A 27,483-nucleotide genomic window follows, 5' to 3' on the forward strand; every position below is an offset into this window, starting at 1 on the left:
GTAGCACAACTGACTAGGAGCATCTTGAGGTGAAAAAGTGCAGTCCTCAAGAACACATTGCTTCGCTTTCACCATCCATCGTTCCACTGCTTCCCTATACCCCAGAAGCTGAAATCCCACCCGTTTAACCTTCTTCTCTGGGGTCCGCTTTTTCTTCCCAATCGCCCTCTTCATAGCCTTACACACTTCCCTTAGATCCCTTGCATCAGAGTCCTCCCCGCCCTGATCGTCCTCCGAGTCAGACAGTGAGGAGTCCGAGGACGATGAAGTCGAGGGAGTTCGAACCCTCTCCAGTGCTTTCAACTCAGCCAGCACCTCCTGAGGGTTATATGGGGGTGGAATAGCGAACAGTGCGGTCCCCTTCTCTTTTTCTTTCGATGGCCCATTTCCCAAAGGGGTGCCAGGGAAACGGACCATACCCCCAGCAGTAATCCCCCACACCCCACCTGACAGATCGTGACCCCACCGCATATACCCCAGGGGCGGTGCCGAAGGCATGGCGCCCCCGGGTACATACAGAGGAGCCACAAAACAACGAGTTTGCCCCTCACCAGGAATTCCTCCTCCCTTCTTTTCTTTAGTACCTCCCAGATCGTTCTCATCACAACTATTCCCCTCTGTTATCGAGGCATTTTCTGAGGTTTTTATCTCTGATTCAACCCCCTCCGTCTCCATCTTCCCCTTATCTTCCCCTTTCTTCCCCGAGTCCAAATGCAACAGCGCGTATGCTGCTTGCCAGACTTCTCTCTCTGTCTTAACCATCTGAAAGAGTTTAACGAGTGACCCATATGCAGGTAGCAGTTTCTGTGTCTCCTTATCCCCTTCCCACGCTCCCCTGAATAACTCCTCCCCCACTTTATCAAACACGCCCTTATTCAAACAATGAGAAGGGTCAGTCACCAGACCACGCCGCAAAATCCATTTAAAAAGCAGCATTAGGTCCTTTTTATGCACTTCGCAGCCTGCCTGGCTGCCATCCCCTTCAGCATACTCACCATCTGCTCCAGCGACGAAGACATACTGGAGTACGCTGTCAAGCACCCCTGCGCTCCGAGCACCTCTCCGTGCTCCCCCGCGAGTGCCCCTGTGCTCCAAGCACCCCTCCGCGCTCCTTCTCGAGCGCCCCTGCACTCCGAGCACCTCTCTGTGCTCCGTCTTATCACGTCTGGGTCACCAATTGTTGTCTATGACAACGTACTAAGGCTTCCCTTCCGTCCGCACCTCCGCGTGCAGGGGCATACGGGACACATACACAGTATGTAGTGCCGAAATGCCAATTTAATGCTGCGCAACAAGGCTACTTATACCCGTACACGTGACCGCCCCGTAAACCCGTGACCCCCCCTGCTCCTCCCAGGTGCTCGCAGGCACCACCTCCCGTGACTCCCCGATTCCTCCCTTGGTGCTCGCAGGCACCACCCATCCCATTTAACCCCGCACTGTTCAACTTATCTTTTGACTATAGGCACTGCTTTATTTTTGAATTACTAGGAAATGGACAGTAAAATAAGCCTATCCCTTTTGCTGGTGTCTGTGTCCTTCCTGCTGAGCCCATCAATTGGCAAAACATAGACATAAGCAAAACACTTGCATACATAGTCATTCTTTTCCAGAACCTCATGCCCTCTCTGGGCATGCACAGTTGCATCAAAGGTAGTGGTGCAATGACTTGCTTCCTCCCCCTTATTTCTCCTTCCGCTTAATCACAGAGAATTTTGGCTGAAATTCACCGTTTTTCCCCAAGGTAGCAAGTTTCCATTGCTTGTTATGCCATAGTGAGCAACTTTCTATCTTGGTAGACTATAGCTCAAAACAACGAATGTGAAACCCAAGACAAAGTCTTTGCACCTGGTGCATGCAGAGGTAGAAGTAGTCTTATTGAGACTTCAGCGCTTCTGTGAAGCAGTGACACGGTATTATCTAAGGGTCTGCGTCCATGACAAGGGGGACAGGCCCGAAAGAAAAAAAAAAAAAAACGAGAAAAGAGGAAGGAAAGAAAAAAAATATTGCCGGCAATAAGGGCCAGCCCCCGGGCGGTCCGGTGGCTAAAGCGGCAGAGAAGCCGCGGAGCTGCACCCTGGGAAAACAAAGGGAAGAGGGAAAAAGAAAAAAAAAAAAACAGCTGCACCAATCTGAGGAGGAACAACCAACTTTACTAAATATATCAAAATGAGGCTAGTAGAATTATATTAGAGAGTTTACAGGCTGAAAATCTTACACAGTAAACTGCAGGAGGACCACATGCTTTCTCCGCCGGGCAGGAAGGAACAGACCCCGCGTCTCCCACGCGGCTTCACCCCCTCCCCTCCAACGCAAAGACCCCTGGGGAGTGCACCTCCTCCCCTCCCCCTCAGAGGGCCACACCAAAAAAGGTAGTTTGCAGTAACCAGGGAATTAACTCTTTAACTGCCCGTACCTTACATGATGTAATGATGTGGAATACCGACAACAAAAAATCACAAAACCATAACAAGCAGGACATTTGAGAAGAAGAAGGCTGCTCACACACCAAGCAAAGCTCAACTGGAAAGTTGTAGACCTAGCACACATTGATTCCTCATACTAAAGTAACATATTGGTCCTGATTCAGGACCACTCCGATTCTTGGATTTAGGGCCTATCCCTCCGGAGTACCTTACTCCGACTCTCGGATTAAATAGCGGTGTACTGCTGGCACTTTGTCAAGTGCTCAGGGTACCGCACACCAACAGCTCCCTCCCGAGACTCTTCCTTTCACCACCACAGCCACTTTGTCCGTCTCTGGCTGCGCCCCTCGCGGGACCGTGGAACCATGGATTGGGACTCCGCACTCGCTTCGCACTGAAAGTGCGTCTCAGTCACACACACACCCGAGTCTCAACCGACCCCCAAGGCAAGAATTAAATTCCCTTACCTTGGTCCATGCACAAAGTTACCGGGTCTACAGCGGGCAACACCCATGCCTACCTGCCCCTTGGCTTTCACAGAGCCCGTCCTTTATGGAACAGTCTCGGTTTCCTATCGACCGTCCCAAGGAGTCACCCCACCACCCAGACAGGACCGCTACAATCAGCGGGGTGCACCTATCCTGCCCAGGGCAGTGGGGGGGACCCCCCAAGAGGCGATAATAATCCCGGACGAGCCCCCAAATTGTTGGAAATATCCAAATAATTGATCAGGACGGTATCTCTGATAAAAGCAGATTTAATTTGCAATTGCAATGGCGGGCGTCCTGCAAGCAGGCGCGCCTGCAGAAAGCAGTGTTACATCTTTTATGCCTTATTGCTTGACGCTTATCTTTTTCTCCCCTGGTTCCTCATTGGCTGAGTACTTCAGGTTCACAATCTTCCCAACACTCAAATAAACATACAGATACTGGTTGTAGTATTCTTGGTAATAGTAAATGACAACAGACCCCTGCATTTTCTGGAGCTCAAGGCACTACAAAGCACGCATCTTTAACAGAAAAAACCTCAGTTTTCTTTGGTGTTTTTACACTAACAAGAACACCAAAATACGATGAGCTAGAAATCTTTGTCCAGTCACACTCCTGAGCTCGTGTTTGGACCACAGGGACATGGTTAAATGGCTTCCACAACTGGACTGTAGCACAAGGGGGATACAGAGCCTTTACCATGGATGGGCAAGGAAACAAGGAAGAGTGACTGCCCTCTGTGAGAGTGCATTGGGCTCTTCCTGGGGATGGCACAGGAGCCAGGTAAGAGCCAATGGAAATGGGGAACAGAGGAAACCAGCAGTGTCTGTTCCTGGCTTCCTGATCAGGAAGAACAAGTGGAAGGCACCCTCTACAGACAGATGGAAGCCTGATGCTGTCAGGCCCTTGTCCCCTTTGGGGGCCTTTTTCACTCTAGTATCTGCTGCAGGGACAGCACAGCAGGACATACGGCATCCAGCAAATGCCTGGAGAGCACAGATGACAGCTTCTTGACCAAGCCATTGAGGAGCCCAAGAGGAGAGGTGCTCTGCTGGATCTCAAACTCTCCAGCAAGGAGGAACTTGGGGGAATGTGAAGGTGAAAGACAGCGTGCGCTGCATTGACCATGGGATGGGGGAGCTGAGGAGTCTGAAGGGAGGGCAAGAGAGACAAGATCACACCTTTGGGCTTCAGCAGAGCACACCTTGGCTTCTGCAAGTGTCTGAGGGGTCCAGGACAGCAGGGTAAGTCACAGCAGAGAACAGGCATTCAAAAATATGGTGAATATCCAAGGACAACCTCCTCCAAGCAAAAACAGGCCTTCCCAAGGAAGAAGCAGCAGCCTGGCAAATTGTCAGAAGATCTGCAAGAATGGGAAAGATCGACCTGGTCAAAGCCAAACACAGGAAGGAAACATATAGGAAGTGGAAACAAGGAGGAGTCACCTGGCAGCAATGCAGAGACTTTGTCCAGTGCACCTGCTGAGATGACTTCAGGGAAGTTAGAGTTCACCTGCAATTGAATCTGCCCATGGTAAGGTCTCTGATACTCATTTCCTTCCTGCCCTCTCTGTTTATTACTTGGACTGGGCTTCTTGGAATCCAAGGTGCCAGAGACAGGGGGGAAAAGTTGGTGCAAGGCAGATGTACCCTTGGTGAAAGAGGAGGTGATCAGGACATGCCAAAGCAAACAGGATCCCAAACAGGATCCCGAGTTGGAAGAGAATGACAGGAATCACAGAATCCTTGAATGGCTTGGGTGGAAGGACGTTAAAGTCCACCCAGTTCCAACTCCCTTGCTGCGTGCAGGGCTGTCACACTGTAGATCTGGATGCTCGGGGCCCTTGACATCTTGAACATCTTGAACATCTGCAGGGATGGGGCATCCACAGCTTCTCTGGGCTCCCTGTTCCACATCTGTTCCATGCCTCACATCATGATCTTAGGAATGTTAGGAATTCCTTCCAACTGTGTAATGTAATTCTCTCTTTTAGTTTATTACCATTCTTCCATATCCTATTATTTGGAAAAAAAAAAAAAAGGTGAAAAGTCCGTCTCCACCATTTCTATATGAACCAGACGGTGGCTAGAAGATGGAGGGAAGGCATTATCCAGAGTAGTGCCTCCACATTTCAGATCCCCAACACAAGAAAGATATCGGCAAGCCAGAGTGGGTTTGGGAAGGTTCACAGAAGATGAGTGGGGCTGGAGCACTTCAGCTGTGAGGAGAGGCTGAGGGAGCTGGGCTTGTCCAGCCTGCAGAAGGGAGGGCAGAAGGAGATCTCATTGCAGCCCGCCAGAACCTCTGAGGAGGTGATGGAGAGCACGGAGACAGGCCCTTCCCCACGGTGCTTGTGGGAGATAAAAGATAACATATGGAAGGTGAAAGAGGAGAGGTTCAGCCTGTGCATTAGAAAAGTCCCTTATTCCCCGCAAGCTGATACAAGAATTGGTGCAGGTCACCCAATGAGGCTCTGCAGTCTTTGCTCATGGAGGTTTTCAAAATCCATCAGGAGCAAATGCTGCACAACTTGGTCTGGTCTGTCCTTCTTTTTATGACAGGCTTTGGGTGCCCCCAGGTTCCCTTCCAGCCTTGGTTAAATTGTGATCCTATGTCCTCAGGGCCTAGTGCTGAGGGAAAGAGAGCTGCTGTGAACAGGGCATGAAGCTTCCTGCATGAAGCTGCATGTGACCATCTAAAACAAGATCAAAACCAGTACAGGTCTGAGAAAATGAGAAGGGATCAGTACCACAGTGTGACTGAGTCAGTGCAAACACTGAGGGTTGTCATGGAGAACTCTGGGCAGTGGAAGTTTGGGGTCACCATGCTCTGTGCAGGACACTAACAGATCTTCTATTCTTTTGAAGATATAAGTCTGAAAGATGTTAATATCAATAAAATTGAAGACAAAGATAAAAATCAATAAAAATGTGTTATCACACTCCCAACTTCTAATATTCTCATGAGTTTTGATACTATTTACATTTTAAATTATAGTCTTTGAGGGGAATTTTGTGTATATGTTTCGGTTTTTAGCACGGACAACATTTTCCCGAGTTGTGTTTGGAGGACAGAAATGCCTTCAGGTACAGGGACACACACAGTGCTGCCAGTGATGATGCTCTGTTACTAATGCCCAGCGTCCACCGCTGCTCTACCCTGCTGCGCATTTGATTTCCCTCATCCTCCAGGTGTCTCCAGCTCTCCTAAATAAATCACCATGGTTAAGGGCATGTTTTCACCAGGCCATGTCGACACACGAACTTCCCACTGTTCACCAGTTTTCCTCCATTCCTTGCTCCTTGCTCACTCAGATACCTCCCCACTGTCTGGCTGCTTTATGAGCTTCAGGGAGATTGGATCTTGCTCCATCTCTCCAAAGTCTCATGAACTCTTTTGTCACCTCCTGAACTGTGTTTATCCCTTCCTATCTCTGCCTAACTCATTTCTTGTTCAAGATGCAGCTTGGCCATGGCACGCAATTGTTTGCTGTGTTTTACTGTTCATTCAATTGTACGAATTCACTTCAAGTTGAGGAGGATGTTTTTCCATGTAGTGACAGAGCAAACTCATTCGGGGCCATGCTGGATCAATATCAGTTCCCAAGTGCTGCTTTAACTTCTTGTTTAAACCAAAACATAAATAACTAGACTTCTTCAATGCCCATTGGTCTTTTCCTCTTTAAGCTCTCCCCAGATAACTCTCCAGTGATCTGTACAAGTTCTGAACACTTGAAGAAGATGACAGGAAGGCACAAGGCACATGAGGGCTCTGTAGATTGAAATGGGCCCCAGGGGGCATTTGCTGCTGAGTCCATCAACCTCCATTCCTGTGAGAACATGGCACAAAATGCTCAAGAAGATCAAGTCAGAAGTAAGAGGGAAGTTTCTTGGAGTACTAATGGGCCCCACTGAGGGCCATTACCAACACAGCTTCCCCAGGGACTTCTCCGAGCAGATAATTGGAAGCCCTGATTGCTGGTAGACAAAGGCACTGTGGGACAGTGGGATGGAGGCTTGTATGATGTCAAATGAAAGACGTGTACTGATGCATCATCACTGCACCACAGCCCACTGTGACAGAGCAGTGAATCTGCTGTCACTGAGCTCCTTCCCAATGTGACAGCACAGGAACTCTGACATCACAGTGCTCCTGGCCACTGGGACAGCACAGGGACTCCGACATCACTGCACTCATACCCAATATCACAGAATCCTAGAATATCCTGTGTTGGAAAGGACCCATGAGGATCACTGAGTCCAACGTCAGTCTCCACACAACCACCCACAAAGCAGACCAGATGACTGAGAGCATGGCCTGAATGCTTCTTGAACTCGAGCAATCTTGGTGCTGTAACCACTTCTCTGGGGGGCCTCTTCCAATGCCCTCCTTTGGACACTCTCAGTACTTTTCTGTCCTTTATGTTCTGCAGTGCCCAGAAGTGCACCCAGTGCTGCAGGTGAGGCTGCAGCAGTGCAGAGCAGAGAGGGACAATCCCTTCCCTCATGCGGCTGGCAATGCCATGCTCGATGCAGCCCAGGGCACGGTTGGCCTTCCTGGCTGCCTGGGCACACTGCTGACGCACGTTCAATTGGCTGTTGACCAGGACCCCCAATCCCTTTCAGAGGGACTGTTCTCCAGTGTCCCATCCCCCAGTCAGTGTTTATGTCCAGGGTTGCCCCTACCCAGGTGCAGATTCAGGCACTTGTTCTTGTTATACTTCATGCAGCTGGTGCTTACCCAGTTCTCTAACTTGTCCACATCTCTCTGCAAGGCCTCTCCACCCTTGATGGAGTCAACAGCTCCACCCTATTTGGTATTGCCAGCAAACGTGCTCAAAACATCTTCTAGTCCTGCATGAAAGCCATGGATTTAAGAGTTAAAGAGAAGTGGCCCTGAAAATGGAGCTCTGGGGAGCCCCTAAAATGGGGAACCCTGCTAGTGACCGCCCACCAGTCTGATGGAACCCCATTTACAATAACCCATTGGGCCCAACGCACTGGCCAACTGCTCACCCATCACATTACGTTTCTGTGTAGCTGTATGCAGGACATTTTGTCCAGAAGGGTGCTGTAAGAAACAGGATCCAAAGCTCTACTGAAATCCTAAAGGATAACATCAGCTGGCTTCCCTTGGTCAACTACATGGGTGACCTTGTCACAAAAGGAGATAAATTTAAAAAGAATCTTCCCCTCATGAAATTGTGTTGGCTGTGACCAATGAGAGAATTGTCCTTCAGGTGTTTTTCAGTAACACACACCAGCATTGTATCCATAATTTTACCAGGCACTGAAGTGAGACTGACAGGTCCGTAATTGCTGGGGTCTTCTCTTCTGCTTTCCTTTAAAACTGGAGCAGCATTTGCCAGCTTCCAGCCAACTGGGAACTGGCATGACCCTACACATATTCTGATGCCATTCGAATGAGAGTCCAGAGCAAACAAAGGTGTCATCAGTGAAACAATGTAGATGTGCCATAGCTTTGTAATGCCTCCACAGTATACTCCACAGTATGCCACAGGTGGAGCAGAGAGGAAGGTCTGGTTCTTCTTTTGTGAGCTCATCCATTTGGTCACCGGAGTAACACTACATGCTCCACGGGGACAGGAGCAAAAGGCACATGGGGTGCCCTAAACACAGGGCTGTGGTGGCGTTTAGGATGGCCAAGAACACCTCCCTTCTGGCCCTCAGCTGATACTCGATGTGCAGGTGTCTATCTCAGAGATTTTCCACCCCAGCTTGCCAGCACTGGCACACAGGTAGGATCTCGCCAGGCACCTTCATCATCACTGAGTGTGTGTGTGATCAGCTGAGTCACAGTACCACTCTCATGGTCCTGTGGGGAATTGAATCCCGTTTCAGCCCCAGAGTTTCCTTCAGCAGATGAGATGCCTAACACTATGGTTAAGATGAGATGGCCTGGCAGTAACAGGTCAAAGGGGAATGGCTTTAGATTAAAAAGGGGAGATTTAGGTTAGGTGGTAGGGAGAATTGTTTTACTCGGAGGCAGTGAAAAAGTTGCCCAGAGAGGTTGTGGATGTCCCATCCCTGGAGGCATTCAAGGCCAGGTTGAATGGGATCCTGGGCAGCCTGGTTTGGTGGTTGGTAACCCTGCCATGGCTGGGGGGTTGGGACTAAGTGATCTCCGAAGTCCTCTCCAACCTAAGCTATTCAGTGATTCTGTAATTTTAAGCCCACACTGCCTCAGCTGAATCACTGCCCAGAACTGGGGAATCCAACCCCTCCCTGTCTTTGACAGTGTCTCCTTTTTCATGTAGGCCATGAGCAGTGCTTTCCACAGTTGACATTTGCTCCTCTCGTGGGCAAAAATGTTCTGATTGGACCAGCCGTGCTCCTGGAATCCAGTGAACATTTGGTGATTAACTGAGCTGACTTCCAAGTACTGTTCTGCAGTGATGACCCTGCTGCCTTGCAGGAGCTGCCATCCCTGGAGCCCCATGGATATTTCCAGGGAGAGCCGTGGGGAAGAGAATAGCCCATCCTCTGCTGCTGAGCTGGGCAAGGCTCCTGGGACAACGAGGGCATATCCAAGTGGGCAGCACTGCAGAGAGACAGTTCTGCACAGGGACAGCTCCTGTGCACCACGCAGCAGGACTGGGGACATGGTCTGCAGGTGATTGAGAGTGGAGAGAAGGGAGAGAGCGATTACAGGCTGTGTGGTGTGTAAGCAGACTGTGAGCGCAGTGGAGGAGCGTTGCTCACTGCCTTGACACGGTAAGTCTCTCTCTGCAGTCAGTGTAGCTGCTTTTCCTGCAGGAATCACTGAAGCTGGGATATCGCATAGCAGATTAGGTTATAGACACTCAGTGTTTGTCTTTTTTTTATCATGGCAAATGTCACTCTCCAGCTGAGAGATCCCCTGCTGCAGCATCAGAGCACAGCCCTGAGGGCTGTGTGTCCCAGGACAGCTGCAGGCTGTTCAGCCGGGGGTGCAGGTGGGTGCCCAGGGCTGTGTTGCAGAGCAGGGTCCCTGCTGTGACCCAGGGACTGTGTGGCAGGGCAGGGACTCTGCCTGCTGCCAGGCTCAGCACTCAGCCTGCCCGGGGAGCTGCCCAGGGCGCTGTGGGGAGATGTGTGGGGGGAAGGAGCTCCCCCGGCAGGGCAGGGGCCTACTGCTGCCGCAGGTTCCGCCTGGGGCAGGGGCCCAGGGCACTTGCATGGGGACTTTGCATGAATGCGTTTTTCAGACCTTGCAGAGTCTGTGCTTTTAGTTTCCTCCTACATGAAAGTGCAATTGTGTTTGAATTAATCACTCAGATTACCCGGATCATTGCCCTGGGAGATAATCAAACCTGCCAGGAAATGTATAAATTCTACATTCAGACCCGTCTGCCTACTGACAGCACCAGAATCCCTTTTGATAGTCACATCAGGGTGTGTCTGACCTGCTGTATGGTACTTGCAGACAACGAGATGCTCCTGAACACTGCCTTGTTGCCAGGAGGGGTCTGCAGGGCACAGCTGAGTGCACAGGGGCTGTGATGGGGTCTATGGGTGATAACAAGATGGAGATGTAGAAAGCAGCCACTGCAAGGGACAGCTCCAGGCTGCAGATACAGGAGCAGAGACAGACAGGGAACTTGTGACAGAAAGGCTTTGCTGTGTAGGTTTGGGCTGCCTCCTGTTGTTCCCTCCACAGCAGATGCCTTCCTGAAAGAAAGCCTCCTTTCCTTCCCTCCCACCCACCACAGCCTCTGCCTCCCTGGGGCCAGGCCATGAGCAGCTGCTCTGCAGCCACAGCTCTGCACAGCAGAGGTTCATCTCTCCTGACATGGGCTCCTTTTGCTCTGAGATCCAAGAGGCTACTTGGAGTTACAGCCCTGGGACTGTGCTGCCTGGGAGGTGTGTGAGCAGCTGGGGAAGGAGAAGGCTTCCTGGAATGCCTCTGGCAACAGCAGTGCAGATGGGGGTGGTAAGCTCCACTTCTGTCACTTATTGTGTGCTAGGGGATGTTTTCTTGGGGTCTTTGTCAACATCTCTGTTGCACATCTCAAGCTGTGTGCAGTGCAGTTGTTTCAGACTGAGGAATAATCTCCCTCCCTGGAGACATCATCTCGAGGCTGCCACTGTGGGGGTGCCCTGGAAAGCTGCCACAAGCCCCAAGATGGGCATAGCTCCTTTGTGCCCTTCCTCCAATCTGAGAGCCTTTGCTCCAGCCTCATGAATCTAAGCAGAGTGCAAAGGTATTTTGCATTCTAACAAACTATGTGCTCTCCATGTTGCATAGACTATCTAAGGGAATAGTTACATCCTGAAAATTCAATTGAATGCAGACTCTGCACTACCACAACAAATCTCTATACAGAAGATTTGGTCAATCCTGCCTTCATGAGCTTCTTTCTCTCCCTTGTCAAGCCTGGGATCTTGATGTCTCCGATTCTGATGTTATGGCCCCATCTCTGAAGAAGGGCAGTGTAGGGTGAGAGGAATCCCTCCGTCATTCATCACAATGCAGATGGCCAGTCTGCCAGTTTCACCTCTCGGTCTGACAAGCAGGGAATATCCCCACAGAGCTGCTGGAAACAATGTGAACCATTCAATGGGGTATGCAACTGCAGAAAACGTCCCCCATCAAATAGAGGAGAGACTGCTGGAAACCTGCATGTGTGCACAGGTTTAGAGCAGAGCTGACAGACTCTTCTGAAGGCTTTCCTAACATACCTTTCTCTCATTCCCTTAGACAGGCCACCATTCCGAAATGGAGCAAATGCCCAACAACAGCAGCTCCATCAGCGAGTTCCTCCTCCTGGCATTCGCAGACACGCAGCAGCTGCAGCTCCTGCTCTTCTGCTTCTTCCTGGCCATCTACCTGGCTGCCCTCCTGGGCAATGGCCTCATCAGCACAGCCGTAGCCTGCGACCACCACCTGCACACCCCCATGTACCTCTTCCTCCTCAACCTTGCCCTCCTGGACCTGGGCTGCATCTCCACCACTCTCCCCAAAGCCATGGCCAATGCCCTCGGGGACACCACCACCATCTCCTACTCAGGATGTGCTGCACAGGCATTTTTCTTTTTGTTTTTGTTCTCAGCAGAGTATTCCCTTCTCACCATCATGTCCTATGACCGCTACGTTGCCATCTGCAAGCCCCTGCACTACGGGACCCTCCTGGACAGCAGAGCTTGTGCCACCATGGCAGCAGCTGCCTGGGGCACTGGGGTTCTCTTTGCTCTGCTGCACACTACCAGCACATTTTCACAGCCACTGTGCCAAGGCAATGCTGTGGACCAGTTTTTCTGTGAAATCCCCCAGATCCTCAAGCTCTCCTGCTCAGAATTAGACTACCTCAGGGAAACTGGATTTATCGTGGTTAGTGTTCTAGCCATATTTGGGTGCTTTGTTTTCATTGTTGTGTCCTATGTACAGATCTTCAGGGTCGTGCTGAGGATGCCCTCTGAGCAGGGACGGCACAAAGCCTTCTCCATGTGCCTCCCTCACCTGGCTGTGGTCTCCCTCTTTGTCAGCACTGACTTTTTTTCCTACCTGAAGCCCCATTCCTTCTTCTCCCCATCCCTGAACCTGGTGGTGGCAGTTCTGTACTCGGTGGTGCCTCCAACTCTGAACCCCCTCATCTACAGCATGAGGAACCAGGAGCTCAAGGATGCTGTGAGGAAAATGGTGTCATGGACACATTTCTCCAGGGATAAAATTCTCATTGGTCTCCACAAATGACTCACAGTCTGTCCCGTAACAGGTCTATACTATGTTTTTTAATGTTTATAAGAATTTGTTTGTATTCAAAGGTATATTTTTCTTGGCTGTTCATATACATCTGTGTGAAATTATCATTAGTGGTTATCATGGTCCTAAGCGTGTTTGCATGCCTTCCAGTCCTACCGAGGCATCTTCCTGCATTCTTTCTCCTGGAGCCCAGGTGAATTCTGGGTCAATGCTGACTCTCTTGCAGCCTCTGTGTTCTATCTCTGTGCCTGCATGCAAGTGAAACGCCAGCAGGCACCGTGGAGGTGATACAGGCTGGATTAGCAAAAGGGATCCACGTATTAGCCTAAGGATCAATAGATTAGTTGAGCAAAAGGAATCCACGTGTGCTCTTCCTTAAACTTCCCACTTTTGCTTTGCTTGGTGTGTGAACAGCCTTGTATTTCTCAGTGATCCTGCTTCACAATGGGATATGATATTGTTGTAATTATTCCCTAAAAAAATGTTGACTTGTCTTTGTCACAAACTGAAAATAGAAGGCATCTTCAGTGCTTCTCCTTCAGACTTTTTCCGTACATTAATCTAAATTCTGTAAATAATATTTGGCCAGAATGATCACGAGGAAGCTTTGACAGTGCATTCGTTCCATCGACTGGTATAAAAAATCTCCCTGGACGTTTGAAAGGCCTTTGGCAGGGTCCCACATCACATCCTTATATCTATGGAAATATATGAGAGATGGATTGGAAGGGTGGACTATGCATTGGATAAGAAAGTGCTTGGAAGATCGCAGCCAAAGGACTGCGGTCAATGGCTCTCTGGTAAATCGTCTCCACCAGGTGGAGGCCGATCACAAGTGGTGTGCCCAGGGGTCAACGCCGGGACCAGAGCTCTTCAGTGTCTTTATCAGTGGAGTGGATGATGAGATAGAGGGCACCCTCAGCAAAGTTGCTGGTAACACCAAGCTGAGTGCCTCAGTTGACACAACAGAATTAAGGGGAGCCATCCACAGAGACCTGGACAGGCTTGAAAATTGGGCCCAAAGAAACAACAGGAGGTTCAACAAGGTAGGTCAAGTGCAAGGTTTTGCACCTGTGTCAGGACAATCCCCGATATGAGCACAGACTGGGAGAAGAACTGCTGGAGAGCAGCCCTGCGGGGAAGGACTACCTGGGGTCCTGGTAGATGAAAATCTTTGCAGGAGCCAGCAGGGAGCGCTTGCAGCCTTGGAGGCCAACTGTGCCCTGGGCTGCATCAACAGAGAGGTGGCCATCAGAGCAAGGGAGGGGATTGTCCTTCTCTACTCAGCCCTCAGAAGGCCCCACGTGGAGTCTTGTGTCCAAGCGTGGGACCCCCCAGCACCAGAAAGACGTAGAGCTTTAGGAGCAGGTCCAGAGGCAAGCCACAAGGGTGATCAGAGGGCTGGAGCACCTCTCCTAGGAAGACAGGCTGAGGGAGCTGGGCTTGTCCTGCCTGGAGAAGAGAAGGCTCCGAGAACACATTGCAGCCTGCCAGTACTTAAATGGAGCTTAGAAACAAGAAGGGGTTGGAAGGGACCTCAAGAGATCACTATGTCCAACCCCCGTGCTAAATCAAGTACCCTACAATAGGTCACACAGGAAGATGTCCAGTCTTGAATATCTCCATAGGAGGAGATTTCACAATCTCTCTTCTTGATCTGAATGCAGGACTCTAGGTGGGGTCTCACAAGAGTGGAACAAAGCGGGAGAATCGCCTCCCTTGCCCTACTAGCTACGTTTCATTGGATGCAGCCCAGGATATGGTTGGGTTTCTGGGCTGCCTGTGCACACTGCCCATTTGTGTTGAGTTTTTCATCACATGGTACTGTAAGTGTTTCTCCTCCGGACTGCTCTACGAGCATTCTCCACTCTGCTTGCATTTGCATTTGGGATTGCCCTGACACGCGTAAATCTCCTTGCACAAGGCCTTGTTGATCTTCATGAGGTTAGCACAGACCCACCTCTGTAGCTTGTCCAGGTCCCTCTGGATGGCATCCCTTCTTTTTACTGTGTTGACCTCATCACAGAAAGTGGTGTCACCCACAAACTTGCTGAAGGTGCACTCAACAGCATGATCCAAGTCAGCGACAGAGAAGCTAAATTGCACCAGTCCCACTTTCAGACCCCTGAGGAGTACCACTTGTCTCCACACGGACACGGAGCTGTTGACCACAACTCTGGCTGCGACCATCCGGCCAGTTCCGTATACAGTGCGTGGTGCATCCATCCGTTCATGCCCCGACCATTCAGGGAGAAGAGTGTCATACAGGACAGACTCTGATGTCTTCCACCAGTCCAGGTAGATGCAAAGTGCAGTCATCTCACAATCTACAGGTAGATGCAAAGTGCAGTCATCTCAGAATCTACACTCCAGGCAGGGTACCAACCCCTCAGCCTTCTTTTGGCCTACCAGCAGACCACACTGATGAAATCTCACCATGACCTTTCAAGACACATGCCTGATGCTGACCTTGCAGGTAGACACATCCAAGTTACATGCCCATCATGTGCTAATGTGCAAGGGATGTGAAAAGCCATACCCAAGGCCTCTTCCTGAATGCAGGCAATCAGCTTCTCAGGCAGAAGGGATCCCTCAGTCAGCCTGCCCAGCAGGTGCCCTCTGCTGGCTTGCCAGAGACATGAGAATGACCCTTAGTTGCGTTCCTAAAGGTACAGACCTCAGCCCTGACTGAAAGGCTGTCCTATTGGCTATTACAGAAAGAATGTCTTCTAAGACCCATTGCCAGCCATGCTCCTGCTGTTGGTCTGTCAACTCCAGAGACAGAAGTAACATCTCAAACATCATCTCAGACACATGTTTGCTACAAGATGATTTCTGTTTGCACAAGTGACCTCACAGCAATGCACCTCCCCATCCCACTCCTTTTGGCCCAGGCCCGATCAGATAAAGGTAAGCTTTTGAAATGAAATTTATCAAAGAACGTTCAACCAATGGTTCAAGTCCTGCTTGACCAACCTAGTGGCTTTCTATGATGGTATCACTGCATCAGCGGACAAAGGATGAGTCACCAATGCCATCTATCTGGACTTCAGGAAGTCCTGTGGCATGGCACCTCATAACATCCTTCTCTCCAAACTGGATAGTGATGGATTGGATGGGCGTACTGTTTGATGGACGAAGAACTGGCTGCAGGACTGAAGGCACAGAGTAGTGGTCAATGGCTCAATGTCTGGATGGAAATTGGAGCCTCACGGATCAGTGCAGGGACCAATACTCCTTAAGATCTTCCTCAGTGACATCCACAGTGAGATTGAGTGCACCCAAATCAAGTTTGTGGATGGCACCAAGCTGTGTGGTGTTGTCGTGGTTTGATGATTGTTGTTATCGGTATTCCACATCATCCTGTTATGCAGTGCACTGGGTCCTTCCAGCTTGTGCAAAGTGCAAACGTCTCCATGGAACTGTTTTTGCTCAGGGACCTGGGTCCACTTGGTGAGTGATGCAGAAAAATGGGGATTTTCCATGTGTACCACAAGGGAAGTTGATGCTGGGGCGTGCAGTCATTAATTTCATGTATATGTATGTGTGTGGGTTTAATGTATGTTAATTATTGTTTATATATATGTATTAAGCATGAGGTAGTGATGTGGAATAAGGGGTGGAATGTCATGGTTTGATGACTTTTGTTATCGGCATTCCACATAATCCCACCATGCAGTGCACCGGCAGTCTCAGAAGAGAAGCAATGTACTACAGCTCCCAGAAAACTTTGCCGTTCCGTCTCCATTTTCCGGTAGTGGGAAAGATAAAAGTGACTGGAAGTCATGAGACTTTCTCTTTGGGCTCCCTGGCAAATCAGAGAACCTTGGTTTTCAGAAACTCTCTCATTTATTTGGTTTATGAGCTTCAATCCCAATTAACTTGTATTTCTACTATTATTATTAGTAAACAAATTTTTCTCCTCAGACCATTGCTGCTATTTTTTTTTTTCTTTCCTTCTTTGTTTCCATTCCCCTTTCCCCTCCCCTTCTTTTTTGGGCCAGTGGGCCTGTGGGCCTGCTGTCCCCTCAGATAGATCTAGAGGTAACCACGACAGGGTCTGAGCATTATCCCAGCCCCTTTCCCTGTGCTGACCCCCCTCCACCAACAAGCGCTGCTGCAGCAGCTGCTTTTATCACTTCAGTTCTAGGTGGGGGGTCCTGGAGGACAGCACCAAGACTGCCACCTGCCCCACTCCCACCCCTGAACTGCTGCTGTTCTCAGGGACAACTTCTAAAAGTCCCTAGAAGGTTCTCAATTCCTTAGCGGAGGAAAAAGTGGAGGAACCCAATGTTGCCTTGGACTGGGGACTTGTCTGAGCATCCTGGAACACAGTGAGACCCTGTTCCACTGACAATCATGGTTCCTGGGAGGAAACTGTACATGATGACGTGGTCTCCCCTCAGTCTCCTCTTGCCTAGGATGAACAAACCAAGTGACTTCAGCCGTCCCTCATAATTCTCTCTTCTGGACACCTCACCATTTTCATAGTTCTCATATAGATGCTCTCCAATAGATGGATGTCCTTCTGAAATTGTGGCACCCAAACTGCACCCCGTGCTTGAGGTGAGGCTGTACCAGCACAGGGCAGAGCGGGACAATCCCTTCCCTCACCCAGCGGCAGTGCTGGCCCTGGCACACCCCAGGGCACGGTTGGCTCTTTTGGCTGTCAGGGCAAAATGCTGCCTCATGCTCAACTTGACATCGACTAGAACCCACAGATCCCTTTCCCAGAGCTGCTCCCCAGCCCTTCAGCCCCCAGCCTGTACACAGAGACAGAGTTGCCCCATGCCAGGTGCAGAATCAAACACTTGCTGTTGTTACAGTTCATGCAGTTGGTGACTGCTCAACTCTCAATTTCCCTCTTCAAGGCCTCTCCACAGTCTGCAGGCAAACTGCAGGCAGTACATTGTGGATATCCTGTTTTATTAAGAAGATGCAAAGTTAGCACTGATCTGCATTTAGACACATATTTATACAGCCAGAAACAAAAACAAATCAGAATCATACCTTGCTGGAACTCAAATAAATGAAATCATTTATCGCAGAGAACAATAAAAGCAAAAGACAATAAAGATTGCATTAACTGAGAATAGACTTATCAGAATTCAGAAACATTTGTGAAATGAATTTCCTAACTGAATGCATGAGCTCCTTCTTTCGAACACTGTAGATGAGGGGGTTCAGTGCTGGAGGCACAACTGAGTACAGAACTGCCACTGTCAGATTCAGGGATGGGGAGGAGATGGAGGGCGGCTTCAGGTAGGCAAACATAGCAGTGCTGAGAAAGAGGGAGACCACGGCCAGGCGAGGGAGGCACGTGGAGAAGGCTTCGTGCTGTCTCTGCTCAGAGGGCATCCTCAGCACAGCCCTGAAGATCTGCACATAGGACAGCACAATGAAAACAAAGCACCCAAAACCAGCAAAGGCACTAATCCTGAGAAGTCCAAGTTCCCATAGAAAATCTGATTCTGAGCGGGAGAGCATGAAGGATTTGGGGTATTTCACAGAAGAATCGATCCACAGCATTGCCCTGGCACAGTGGTAATGAAAATGTGTTGGCAGTGTGCAGCAGAGCATGGAGAATCCCAAAGCTCCAGGCAACTGCTGCCATGGTGGCACAAGCTCTGCTGCCCACCAGGGTCCTGTAGTGCAGGGGCTTGCAGATGGCAATGTAGTGGTCATAGGACATGATGAGAAGGGAATACTCTGCTGAGATGAAGAAGAGAAAGAAAAAGACCTGTGCAGCACATCGTGAGTAGGAGATGGTGGTGGTGTCCCCGAGGGCATTGGCCATGGCTTTGGGGAGAGTGGTGGAGATGCAACCCAGGTCCAGGAGGGCGAGGTTGAGGAGGAAGAAGTCCATGGGGGTGTGCAGGCGGTGGTCGCAGGCTACGGCTTTGCTGATGAGGCCATTGCCCAGGAGGGCAGACAGGTAGATGGCCAGGAAGAGGCAGAAGAGGCGATCTGTCTGAGGAGGCAAAAACAGTAAAATGCTATTTGTGTCCTCTCCAAGCAAACCCTACTCCCTGTCTTCTGAAAAATCCCAGTCTGCCTCCCTCCCTTCTGCAAGATCTTTGCTGCTACATTCCTTGAACTCTGGTTGCTGCTGGCTGAGGGTGCCACTCAGTGCAAGGAGCTCTGTTGCAGGCTCTGGATGAGTCAGCCCTGCTCTACAGCAATAAAACACCAGAAATACAGAGTGATCTCAGATTCGAAATCTGAGATATCAAGCAGCTTTCCACAAAATTCTCAATACTGGACAGCAGGGCTCTGTGCACATTGTTTGGCTGATTGTTTCTCTAGTTGCCCCAGCACTCATGAGGAGTGTTTTTAATGTGCAGAGCTCAAAGCCTCTCATCCTTCTCATCATACCAGAGGAGGACCTCAGCTCTCCCTTCCTTGCCAAGGACGCTGCCATCCAGCAGCATTTCCATGGCTTACCACTGAGGTATCCTCTCCATGACGCTGCTGGATAACACAGAGCAGCCACAGCAGGGCTGCAGCCTTGTGTAAGAGTGACTGCAGCCCAAGAGGAACCACAGGAACAGAATCGAATGGGGTGCCCTAGAAAGAGAGTCAGCTCACTCTCAGCCCTGAAGACTGCATTTATCTGATGGTATCTGAACTCCACTTGAATCCCCATCCCACACCACTCTCAGCCCTAATGTCCCTGCCTGCATCTGCTCCTCTGTCCCCACATCCCCTCCTGGAGCTCACAGAGCACATCCCAGCCGCTGGGTTCTCAGCTCTGCCCTGCAGACCCCTCCTGGCCCAGGGGCATCTCGGTGTGTGCAGGTGCCAAGGGCCGGGTCACACAGACCCTGGTGACACTGGACACAGGGCAATGGTGATTTTTGTGGATGGAGGGGCAATAAAGAAATTTGTTGTGTGTCCTCATAACCCTCATTAGGTGTGATTATACAGGAGTCTCAGCCTCTTCTCCGATTTCTAATCCCACAAAGGCAAGAGGAGAGAAAACTGAAAGCAGAGGCTCAGGAAAGCCCACCCTGAAGCATGGAACCCCTGCCTTATTCTCCCTCTTGCCAAGCACCTTCCGAAGTGCCCTGAGGTTCTGTGGAGCTGTGAGCCCCTTGCCACAGGCAGCAGCTCTGGCAGCAGAAGGCCCCTGCCCTACCAGGGGGCTCCTACCCCCACATGTCAGCCCACAGTGCCCTGGGCAGCTCCCCGGGCAGTCTGAGTGCTAAGCCTGGCAGCAGGCAGAGGCCCTGCCCCGCCACACAGCCCTGCACAGCCTGCAGCCATCCTGGGACACGCAGCCCTCAGAGCTGTGCTCTGGTGCTGCAGCAGGGAAGCCCTCATATGGAACAGGTCTCTTTCCGTGAATTAAAAACAAACAAACAAACAAACAAAAAAAACCAGCCAGAGTGTCTACATCCTGATCTGCAAAGGGAAGTCCCAGCTTTAGGGATCCCTGCAGAAAATGTAGCTGCATTGCTTGCAGCAAAAGCCTTACCATGTCAAGAGCCATGAGCAATGCTCCTCCAGTGAGCTCACAATCCACACAGCCTGTAATCTCTCCTTTCTCTCCTTTCCCCCTGTCATCCGCAGATCATGCCCCCAGCCCTGTTGCATGGTGCACAGGAGCTGCTCCTGGGCAGAGCTGTCTCTCTGCAGCGCTGCACGCTTGTATGAGCTCCTTGTGTCCCAGGAGACCAGCCCAGCTCAGCAGCAGAGGACGTGATTCTCTTCTCCCCACAGCTCTCCCTGGAGATATCCATGGCCCTCCTGAGCTGGCAGCTCCTGCAAGGCAGCAGGGTCATCACTGCAGAATGTACTTCAGAGTCAGCTCAATTAGTCAACACGTCCACTGGATTCCAGAAGCACGGTTCTTCCTACTAAAAGAATTTTAACCACTGGGGAAGCAAATGCCAAATCTGGAAACCTCTGCTCAAGAAAAAAGACACACAGACAAGGACAGGGAAGTGCTGATTTCACCTGAGCAGGGTAGTGGTTCAGCTGAGGCAGTGCAGGCATAACATTACAGAATCACAGAATGTCTTAAGTTGGAGGGGACTACAACCTAGCTCCAACCCCCAGCCATGGGCAGGGTTTGCCAACCGCCAGATCAGGCTGCCCAGGATCCCGCCCACCATGGCCTTGAATGCACTCAGGGATGGGGCACACAAAACTTCTTTGGGCAACATGTTCCAGTTCCTTTGAGTAGAAAATGTCTTCCTAACAGCTAACCTAAATCTCCCCTCTTTTCTTAAAGCTGTTCTCCTTTGTCCTATTATGATCAGACCATCTCATCCTAACTGCAGCGACTGAATGCGAGGTGCAGCGAGAGCGAGAGCGGCTGACATGGCGAGGGTATTGCCAGGCCAGCAGCGGGAGATTTAACCGGGCAGAAACCTGGCAGTAGCTCTGGATCACCGAGGTTTGTTGCTTCAGAGCTGTCCCGGAGAGAACCACAGTGACTGAACTCAGGGTCCAGGGGGGTTTCGATCGGTTCCTTTATGCGGGGAACCCCGAGCTAACAGAGCGGCCCAGCAGCTCTCGCAAGAATGGCTGATGTGGCATGGGCGTTGCCAGGGCAACGGCTCTGCATCCACGGCCCTGGCCTTAGAAAAAGCCTCTGGCAGGGCAGCAACACTGCCCACCTGGGACGGAGAGGGGGAGTTCATGTGTGTGTATCACGAGAGCCACTCAAACGCAGTGAGACAGGAAGCCACTCGTTCATGTGACTACACAGTGAGGAGGCCTGTTATCTCATTGTGCAGCGAGCAATAAGTGCAGGGGCACTTGTTAATGGGCTGGGAATTTGGCCAGGGCAGAGCCAATGCTACTGCCCACAAGGCAGAGCAGATCAGTCACACCCCATTAACGCTGCCCCAGACAGTGCTAGCGAGTCTGCTGGTTTGCCATGGCTGCACCCCAGCGGAAGGCGATTCCCAGGGAAAATGAGGAGACCCAGACTGAGGTCCCATGCACATGGAAAAGGAAGGCTGCTGCCAAGAAAAAAGAGGAGACCCAGGTGGAGGTCCCACGACAACATGCTAGTGCTCAGGTTTTCAGCTGCAGGGAGTGTCTGAGCCTGGCCCTTGCAGCACAGAGCGATGGAGACAGCAGTTGTGTTAGATGCGACCAGCTGGATGATTTCCTCAGCCTTGAGGCTGACCTGAAGGAGGAGGCGGAGAGGCTGAGGAGCATTAGGGAGTGTGAGCGGGAGATCGATTAGTGGCGCCGGTCCCTATCGTCCCTGAGATCTGGGCAGCCAGCTGCGGCCCTGCATGAAGCACGTCACCCCTACCGCCTTGCAAACAGGTAACAGGGGGGAACCAGCGGGCAGACAGTGCTCCTGCTGCAGTGATCCCCCTGTCCTCTCCCACACCTTGCAACACTGATGAACTGGGGGGCAGGGGGCAATTGCAGAAGGTCCCTGCTCGGCGATGGAGGCGCACCCGCCCGGCTACCCCCTGCAGAACAGGTACAGTGCTCTGCAGGGACAGCTGGGCAGCGGTGGGGATGATGGTTCTTCCCACCTGCAGGTGTCTCTGAAGCCTAGCAGGACTACCCTTAGCAATAAAACTTCCTCAGCAAAGAACAAAAGACGAATCATTGTTGTTGGTGACTCAGTGCTGAAGGGAGCAGAAGGCCCAATATGTAGAGCAGACCCTCTACACAGGGAGGTCTGCTGCCTCCCAGGAGCCCGGGTTAAAGATGCAAGGAAGAAACTCCCTTCCCCAGTACGGCCCTCTGATTATTATCCTCTGTTCTTGTTTTAGGTAGGCAGTGATGAAATAGGAAGAACTTCCCTAAGAACTATGAAAAAGGACTTCAGAGCCTTAGGGCATCTGGTCAAGGGTTGGTAAGCACAGGTTGTGTTCACCTCTGTCCCTCCAGTTATAGGGAATGATGAGGGACTGAACATGATGGGTCAATGGATTAATATTGGCTCTGAGAATGGAGTGCCCAGCAGGGGTTTGGGTTTTTTGACCTCGGCTTGATTTACACGAGACCGGGCCTGTTGGCAACTGGTAGGAACAGCTTATCCCACCGGTAGAAAGGGCTTTTACGATGGGAATTGGGAAGGTTCATTGGTAGAGCTTTAGACTAGGTATGAAGGGGGTCGGGGGTGAAACCAGGTCACTAGTAAGGAGCCTGTATGTAACGTGCCAGTGGTTGTGGGAGGGGGTTGTGCTAGTAAGATCCCACAGCCTTGTGCTTTGGTAATGGAGGAGGACGACACACCTTGTTGTAGGAAGAACACAAGGCATGATGTGAAGTTGGTGGCTACGGAAACAGCTGAGTATGGTCAAGAGGGCATTAGGTGCCCTCTTGACTCAAAAGGTGGCCCAGCTCAGGTGCATCTACACCAATGCACGCAGCATGGGTAACAAACAGGAGGAGCTTGAGGCCATTGTGCAGTCAGAAACTATGTTCACATACAACATCTCAAAGCCGGCAACAATAATGCAACACAATTACTTTCAGGAAGATGCAGAACTCAGGGGGCCTTGAATCCCTCATGCACCCCCTTTCACAGGGACTCGAATCCCGTTTCTCTTGGGGGGATGGTCTCAAGCACCTCCTCACCATGTTACCTCCAGGAAACACAGAACCCGCCTCACACTCGGGACGTCTCCTTGCTCGTGTGTGGGGTACCTACTTGGGGATGCCCTTATCCTTGCTCTGCATACATGATACAGATTCTGTCACACTTTACCAGAGGCCATAAAAAAGAATGCCTTACTGCATTGCAGGGAACTTGCAGCTGGTCCTGATGGAGCCGGGATCAGGGGGAGCTCCCCAAGAATCAGTCGGTGTGTGCGCAGAATGGAGGTCCCCTCCGGTCCTTTGGTCAACGACATTTCAGTCCCACCTGGATAACCAAGTTGTCATCTGACATCTGGGAAAAAACTCTCTAACTCCAGTGTGTTGTTAGAAAGCGGCATTCCTTTATTCCTCACGATGCACACTGGTCAACTTGACAAGGAAGCGCGCCCTCTCAGGGTTCAGGTTCTACATCTGAACAGTTCAGACATACTTATGCAGTACACTGGCATACGTATTCACTCTTTTTCAAGACCTCATAGATATGTGCTCATGTCCCTTTGGGCATGCTCAGTGGTATCTGGGGTGGTCGAGTGCCCACCTGCTTTTTCCTCCATTTTTGACCAACAGCTTCATCACTGAAGCCTTTGACCTGCTTCCATCCACTTTTCCCCAGTTTGGAAGATTTCCATTGCCTATTAGGCCAGAGCGAGCCACTTTTTAAAAACAATGTATGTGGAACCCAAGGAAAATGTCCTTGCACATTTTGAGGCAGAAGATAAAAGGATTCTACTGTGACTGCTATACTTCTTGTGAGGAAAATCGTTGAGTTAGAGGATAAAAGTGCAAAGTTCTTGAGGAAAACCAAGACAGTTCACCCACTAGAGTTGAAAGGGAAAGTTTCAGAACTATCACTTTTAGATTCCTCTTGCTAAACTAGTACACTGGATGATTAAACTAATGGACTAATCCCTATCGCTAAAGAAACCAACCTAGATCAGGATCAGGGATCAAAAGACATGTCAGGGAGGAAAGCTGGGTTAGAGAATATTTGCTGTCTGTGTCTGCCCTGTTATCTTCTCTGCACAGAACAATTACCAGTTCCCTTGGATGTCCCTGTGCATCTATTTTCACCTTTGCATCAGGGAGTGATCTGAATGCAGGAAGATGAATGTTTGAAAGAAAAGTGGAAGAGGCCATAGACTGCCCTGCTTCACACTCACACAGCGGTTATAGTGGAAGGAGTCAAACCAGGGCTTCACTGCACACGTGTGAAAGCAGCTCCTGAGGAAAGCTGCTGCTCAGAGAAATGCAGTTCTAACCAGAGTGCAATCTCTTGGGAAGGCATCCTCAGGGGTGAGAGGAGTGGAAAGGAATGCGAGGACCAGGAAGGAGGAAGGGCTGAGCACAAGGTTGTGCCGAGGTCACCACAAAAGGCAGCAAAGATGCTCTAGAGAAACCGATGCTTCATTAGCATGATAAAACACGAACCCCCGGGAGTGGTGATCGGAGGTGATAAGGAGCGATGCCCTGCTCGGGGAACAGCCTGAGAGCTGGGCTCTTCCCGGGCGCTCTTCCCGGGTGGGAAAAGGCTGCAGTGGAGCTCACAGCTCCCCAGGCAGCAGCACCCGGAGGGGCACCGTGTGAAGCAGCGAGAGCCTGACTGGAAGCCGTCCGGGCAGCACCGGGACGATCACTCGGCATCCTCCGCTCTACACGACTGCAAGGAGCCGGGCTGCCTGCAGCAGAGACTCCAAGCGGCCGGCTCGGCACCCGAGGTAAGTGCCCTGCATTGCTCCCTTCTGGAGCCAGCTGTTCCCGGCTCTTCTCTACCGCGGGGCAGCTCCGCGGCTGCTCTCACAGAGGCCGCCGGCTTCATCTGCCCCGTGCCTCCGTGGGTTTCTTTCTGCGGAGGGGGCAGCAGGGGCCGAGGCAGTGCCCGAGCAGCATGTCGGCGAGGTGCAGCCCAGCCTCCTCGTGCAAGGGGCACGCGCTGCCGAGAAAGTCCTGTGCAAGGGAATGCGCTCCGCGTGCTCCGGGCAGGGTGAGAAAGGAAAGGAAGCCCACGGTGGGGGAGCTGGGAAATGGAAATGCCAAAGCGTGCCTGATGAAGGGGAGTGCAGCTGGCACGCACCCAGCCAGTGCCTTCAGGCCCTGCACTGCCGGTGCCTGTGAGCAGAGGGTCAGATGACTGGCTTATTGCCTTTCTTTGTTTCCAGGCTCCTGTCCATTGCAAACCTACCTCCAGGCAAGGTGCTGAGCTGGGGGAAGGGTCTCTGGTGGTCTCTCAGTTTGCCCATGTTACATGGTACTGATGCTGAGGAACACCCTGCTGTTTTGGCACGGCTATTGCTCTGTGGCACCTCTCTGGCATTCGGGCTCGCTTCTCTTGTCTGCACAGCAAGGGGACCTGGCCTTGCCCACCTCGCACCCAAAGGGCACTGCCCCCACCTCCTCCGGAGCACAAAGGGGTCCCCACCCCCAGCACCAACCAAACTGGTTCCGTCTTTGGCATCAAAGCTGGAAACATTCATTCACATCTTCCTGCCTGTGCCTTCACTGATGCCACCCACCAATGTAAAATCTCACGGGGCTCTCCTACAAACACATCCTTTCCAAACAGACACAAGTACAGTACCCGGGCTTTCTTCAGCATGCAGTTCAAAATCCCCAATATTTTGCTCGGTGTCAGGACAAATGTCTTGGGCTTGGATGGTGTTGCTCTCTCAAATAAATCCTTGCATTTTTTGTAACACAAGGAATGTAGATCAGCTGCAGATCTTTTGTGCCAGGCATGCATGACCAGGTGGAACGATCCCCTCGTGCATCTGGCTTTGAGAACAAAGGATGCTTTCTGTCACTCCAGACTGAGTCTTTGAGAATTTCCTTACTGACCGATATACACTATCAGCTCAGAGCATCGCTGTTCTTTTTCTTTCAATGAGTGACACAATCGGCAGCCCCACACTGCTTTCTCAGTCTCTTTGGGGAAGTTCCTCTCATTAGAAACTTACTTCATGTAGGTGTGTGTGAGAGAGAGTTTCTTGTTCTGGAAACCCAACATAAATTCAGAAATTTCACCCCGTGCCACAGCACATATTGGATAAGTGGCACATGAGCAGTTTCATGTGCATCGAAAGTGTGCAAGGGTTGTGAGAAATACACACAAGACAGAAACCCCATTCCTGCAGGTCTAGGAATCAGTGTTTGATCCAAAGTGCAGGACACCAAGCTCATTTGTTTCAAACAACAAAACCCAAAACAATTTTCATCACAATTTAGAATCTGACTGCAGTATTCCCTCACACCTCCCCTGCCATTTCTCTTGTCCCTGCAGGCTCCAGCTAAACTTCTGCCTTTCACCTGTGATCAGTGCAGCCTGCAGGAGAGCAGGAGATGGCCCCAGCCCATCCATCTCAGGTAGGAGGGTGGGGAAGCAGTCAGGAGAGGCCAAGGGGCGAGGGATGTGACTGCAGGGTGGGAGGGAGGTGCCCTCAGCCAGCGTTTGTGTGCTGGGGACAGAGAAACGGCTGGCACTGGAGTTTCTCTCCTCTGCGAGCTGCTTCCCTGGGCCTTGGCTGTTCCCAGCAAGGAGCCTCTTTGCTTGCAGGAGCCCGTGAGCTTTGCGGAGGTGGCCGTGTATTTCGGCAGGGAGGAGTGGGCGCTGCTGGACCCTGCGCAGCGAGCGCTCTACCGGGACGTGATGCTGGAGACGTACGAGTGCGTGGCCTCTCTGGGTGAGAGCTTTGCTGACTTCCGTCCTCGTTAGGGCACCTTTGGCTGTGCAGAGTGAGCCTCTGCAAGGAGAATGTACAATCATCCCAGTGTAGTGACTTATTGATTAACACAACAACAGCACAAAGGCAAAGACAAGCATGAGTTTCAGAAAGAATTGGGAGTGCTCATCACTCCGGTGAAAGCCCCAGAGTGGCTGCTGTCAAGCAGGCATCAGCCAGGAGGGGGAGGATCAGCTCCCTGCAAACAGCCCTTGTGCTGCTGCATTGCATGGTGCCACCAGCTCCAGCACCCAGATGACTCCCTGGTTACTCCTGTAGCAAGAGATGCTTTTCTGTTCAATTCTCGTAATCATGATTGAAGCCTTGGGCACTGAGCAATATGGTAAAATAATAAACATCACTTCATAAAGGGAATCTGAAATAAAGTGCTTGTGCATATGTTTTAGAGTTGTAGAAGGTGTGCTGGGCTTGAAAGGAAGTCTGTGTGTGTCCCTCCAGTGTCATTCAGGCCCTAATTGTGGGTTCACAAGTGGGAAGGGACACATAGTTGAGTGGCTGGAGCAGCAGCTGTGCCAGAATGATGGCAATGCTCTCATCTCCACTGTTTCTGTC

At 51.1% G+C, this 27,483-nt stretch overlaps 1 protein-coding gene and 1 pseudogene across 1 annotated transcript; one reads left to right on the top strand and one right to left on the bottom strand.

The window, feature by feature from the left end:
* The first annotated feature begins 9,847 nt into the window (after nt 1-9,847).
* Nucleotides 9,848-16,488, top strand: LOC110391274 (olfactory receptor 14A16-like). Its single transcript, XM_021383096.1, has one exon. It carries the CDS (start codon nt 11,633-11,635, stop codon nt 12,605-12,607), a length of 975 nt encoding a protein of 324 aa, XP_021238771.1. The 5' UTR covers nt 9,848-11,632; the 3' UTR covers nt 12,608-16,488.
* A 1,210-nt stretch (nt 16,489-17,698) lies between these two features.
* The window catches only part of LOC110391273, a 17,168-nt pseudogene continuing 7,383 nt past the window's right edge, over nt 17,699-27,483 (bottom strand).

This window comes from Numida meleagris, unplaced genomic scaffold, assembly GCF_002078875.1.
Source record: "Numida meleagris isolate 19003 breed g44 Domestic line unplaced genomic scaffold, NumMel1.0 unplaced_Scaffold336, whole genome shotgun sequence".
Lineage (NCBI taxonomy): Eukaryota > Metazoa > Chordata > Aves > Galliformes > Numididae > Numida > Numida meleagris.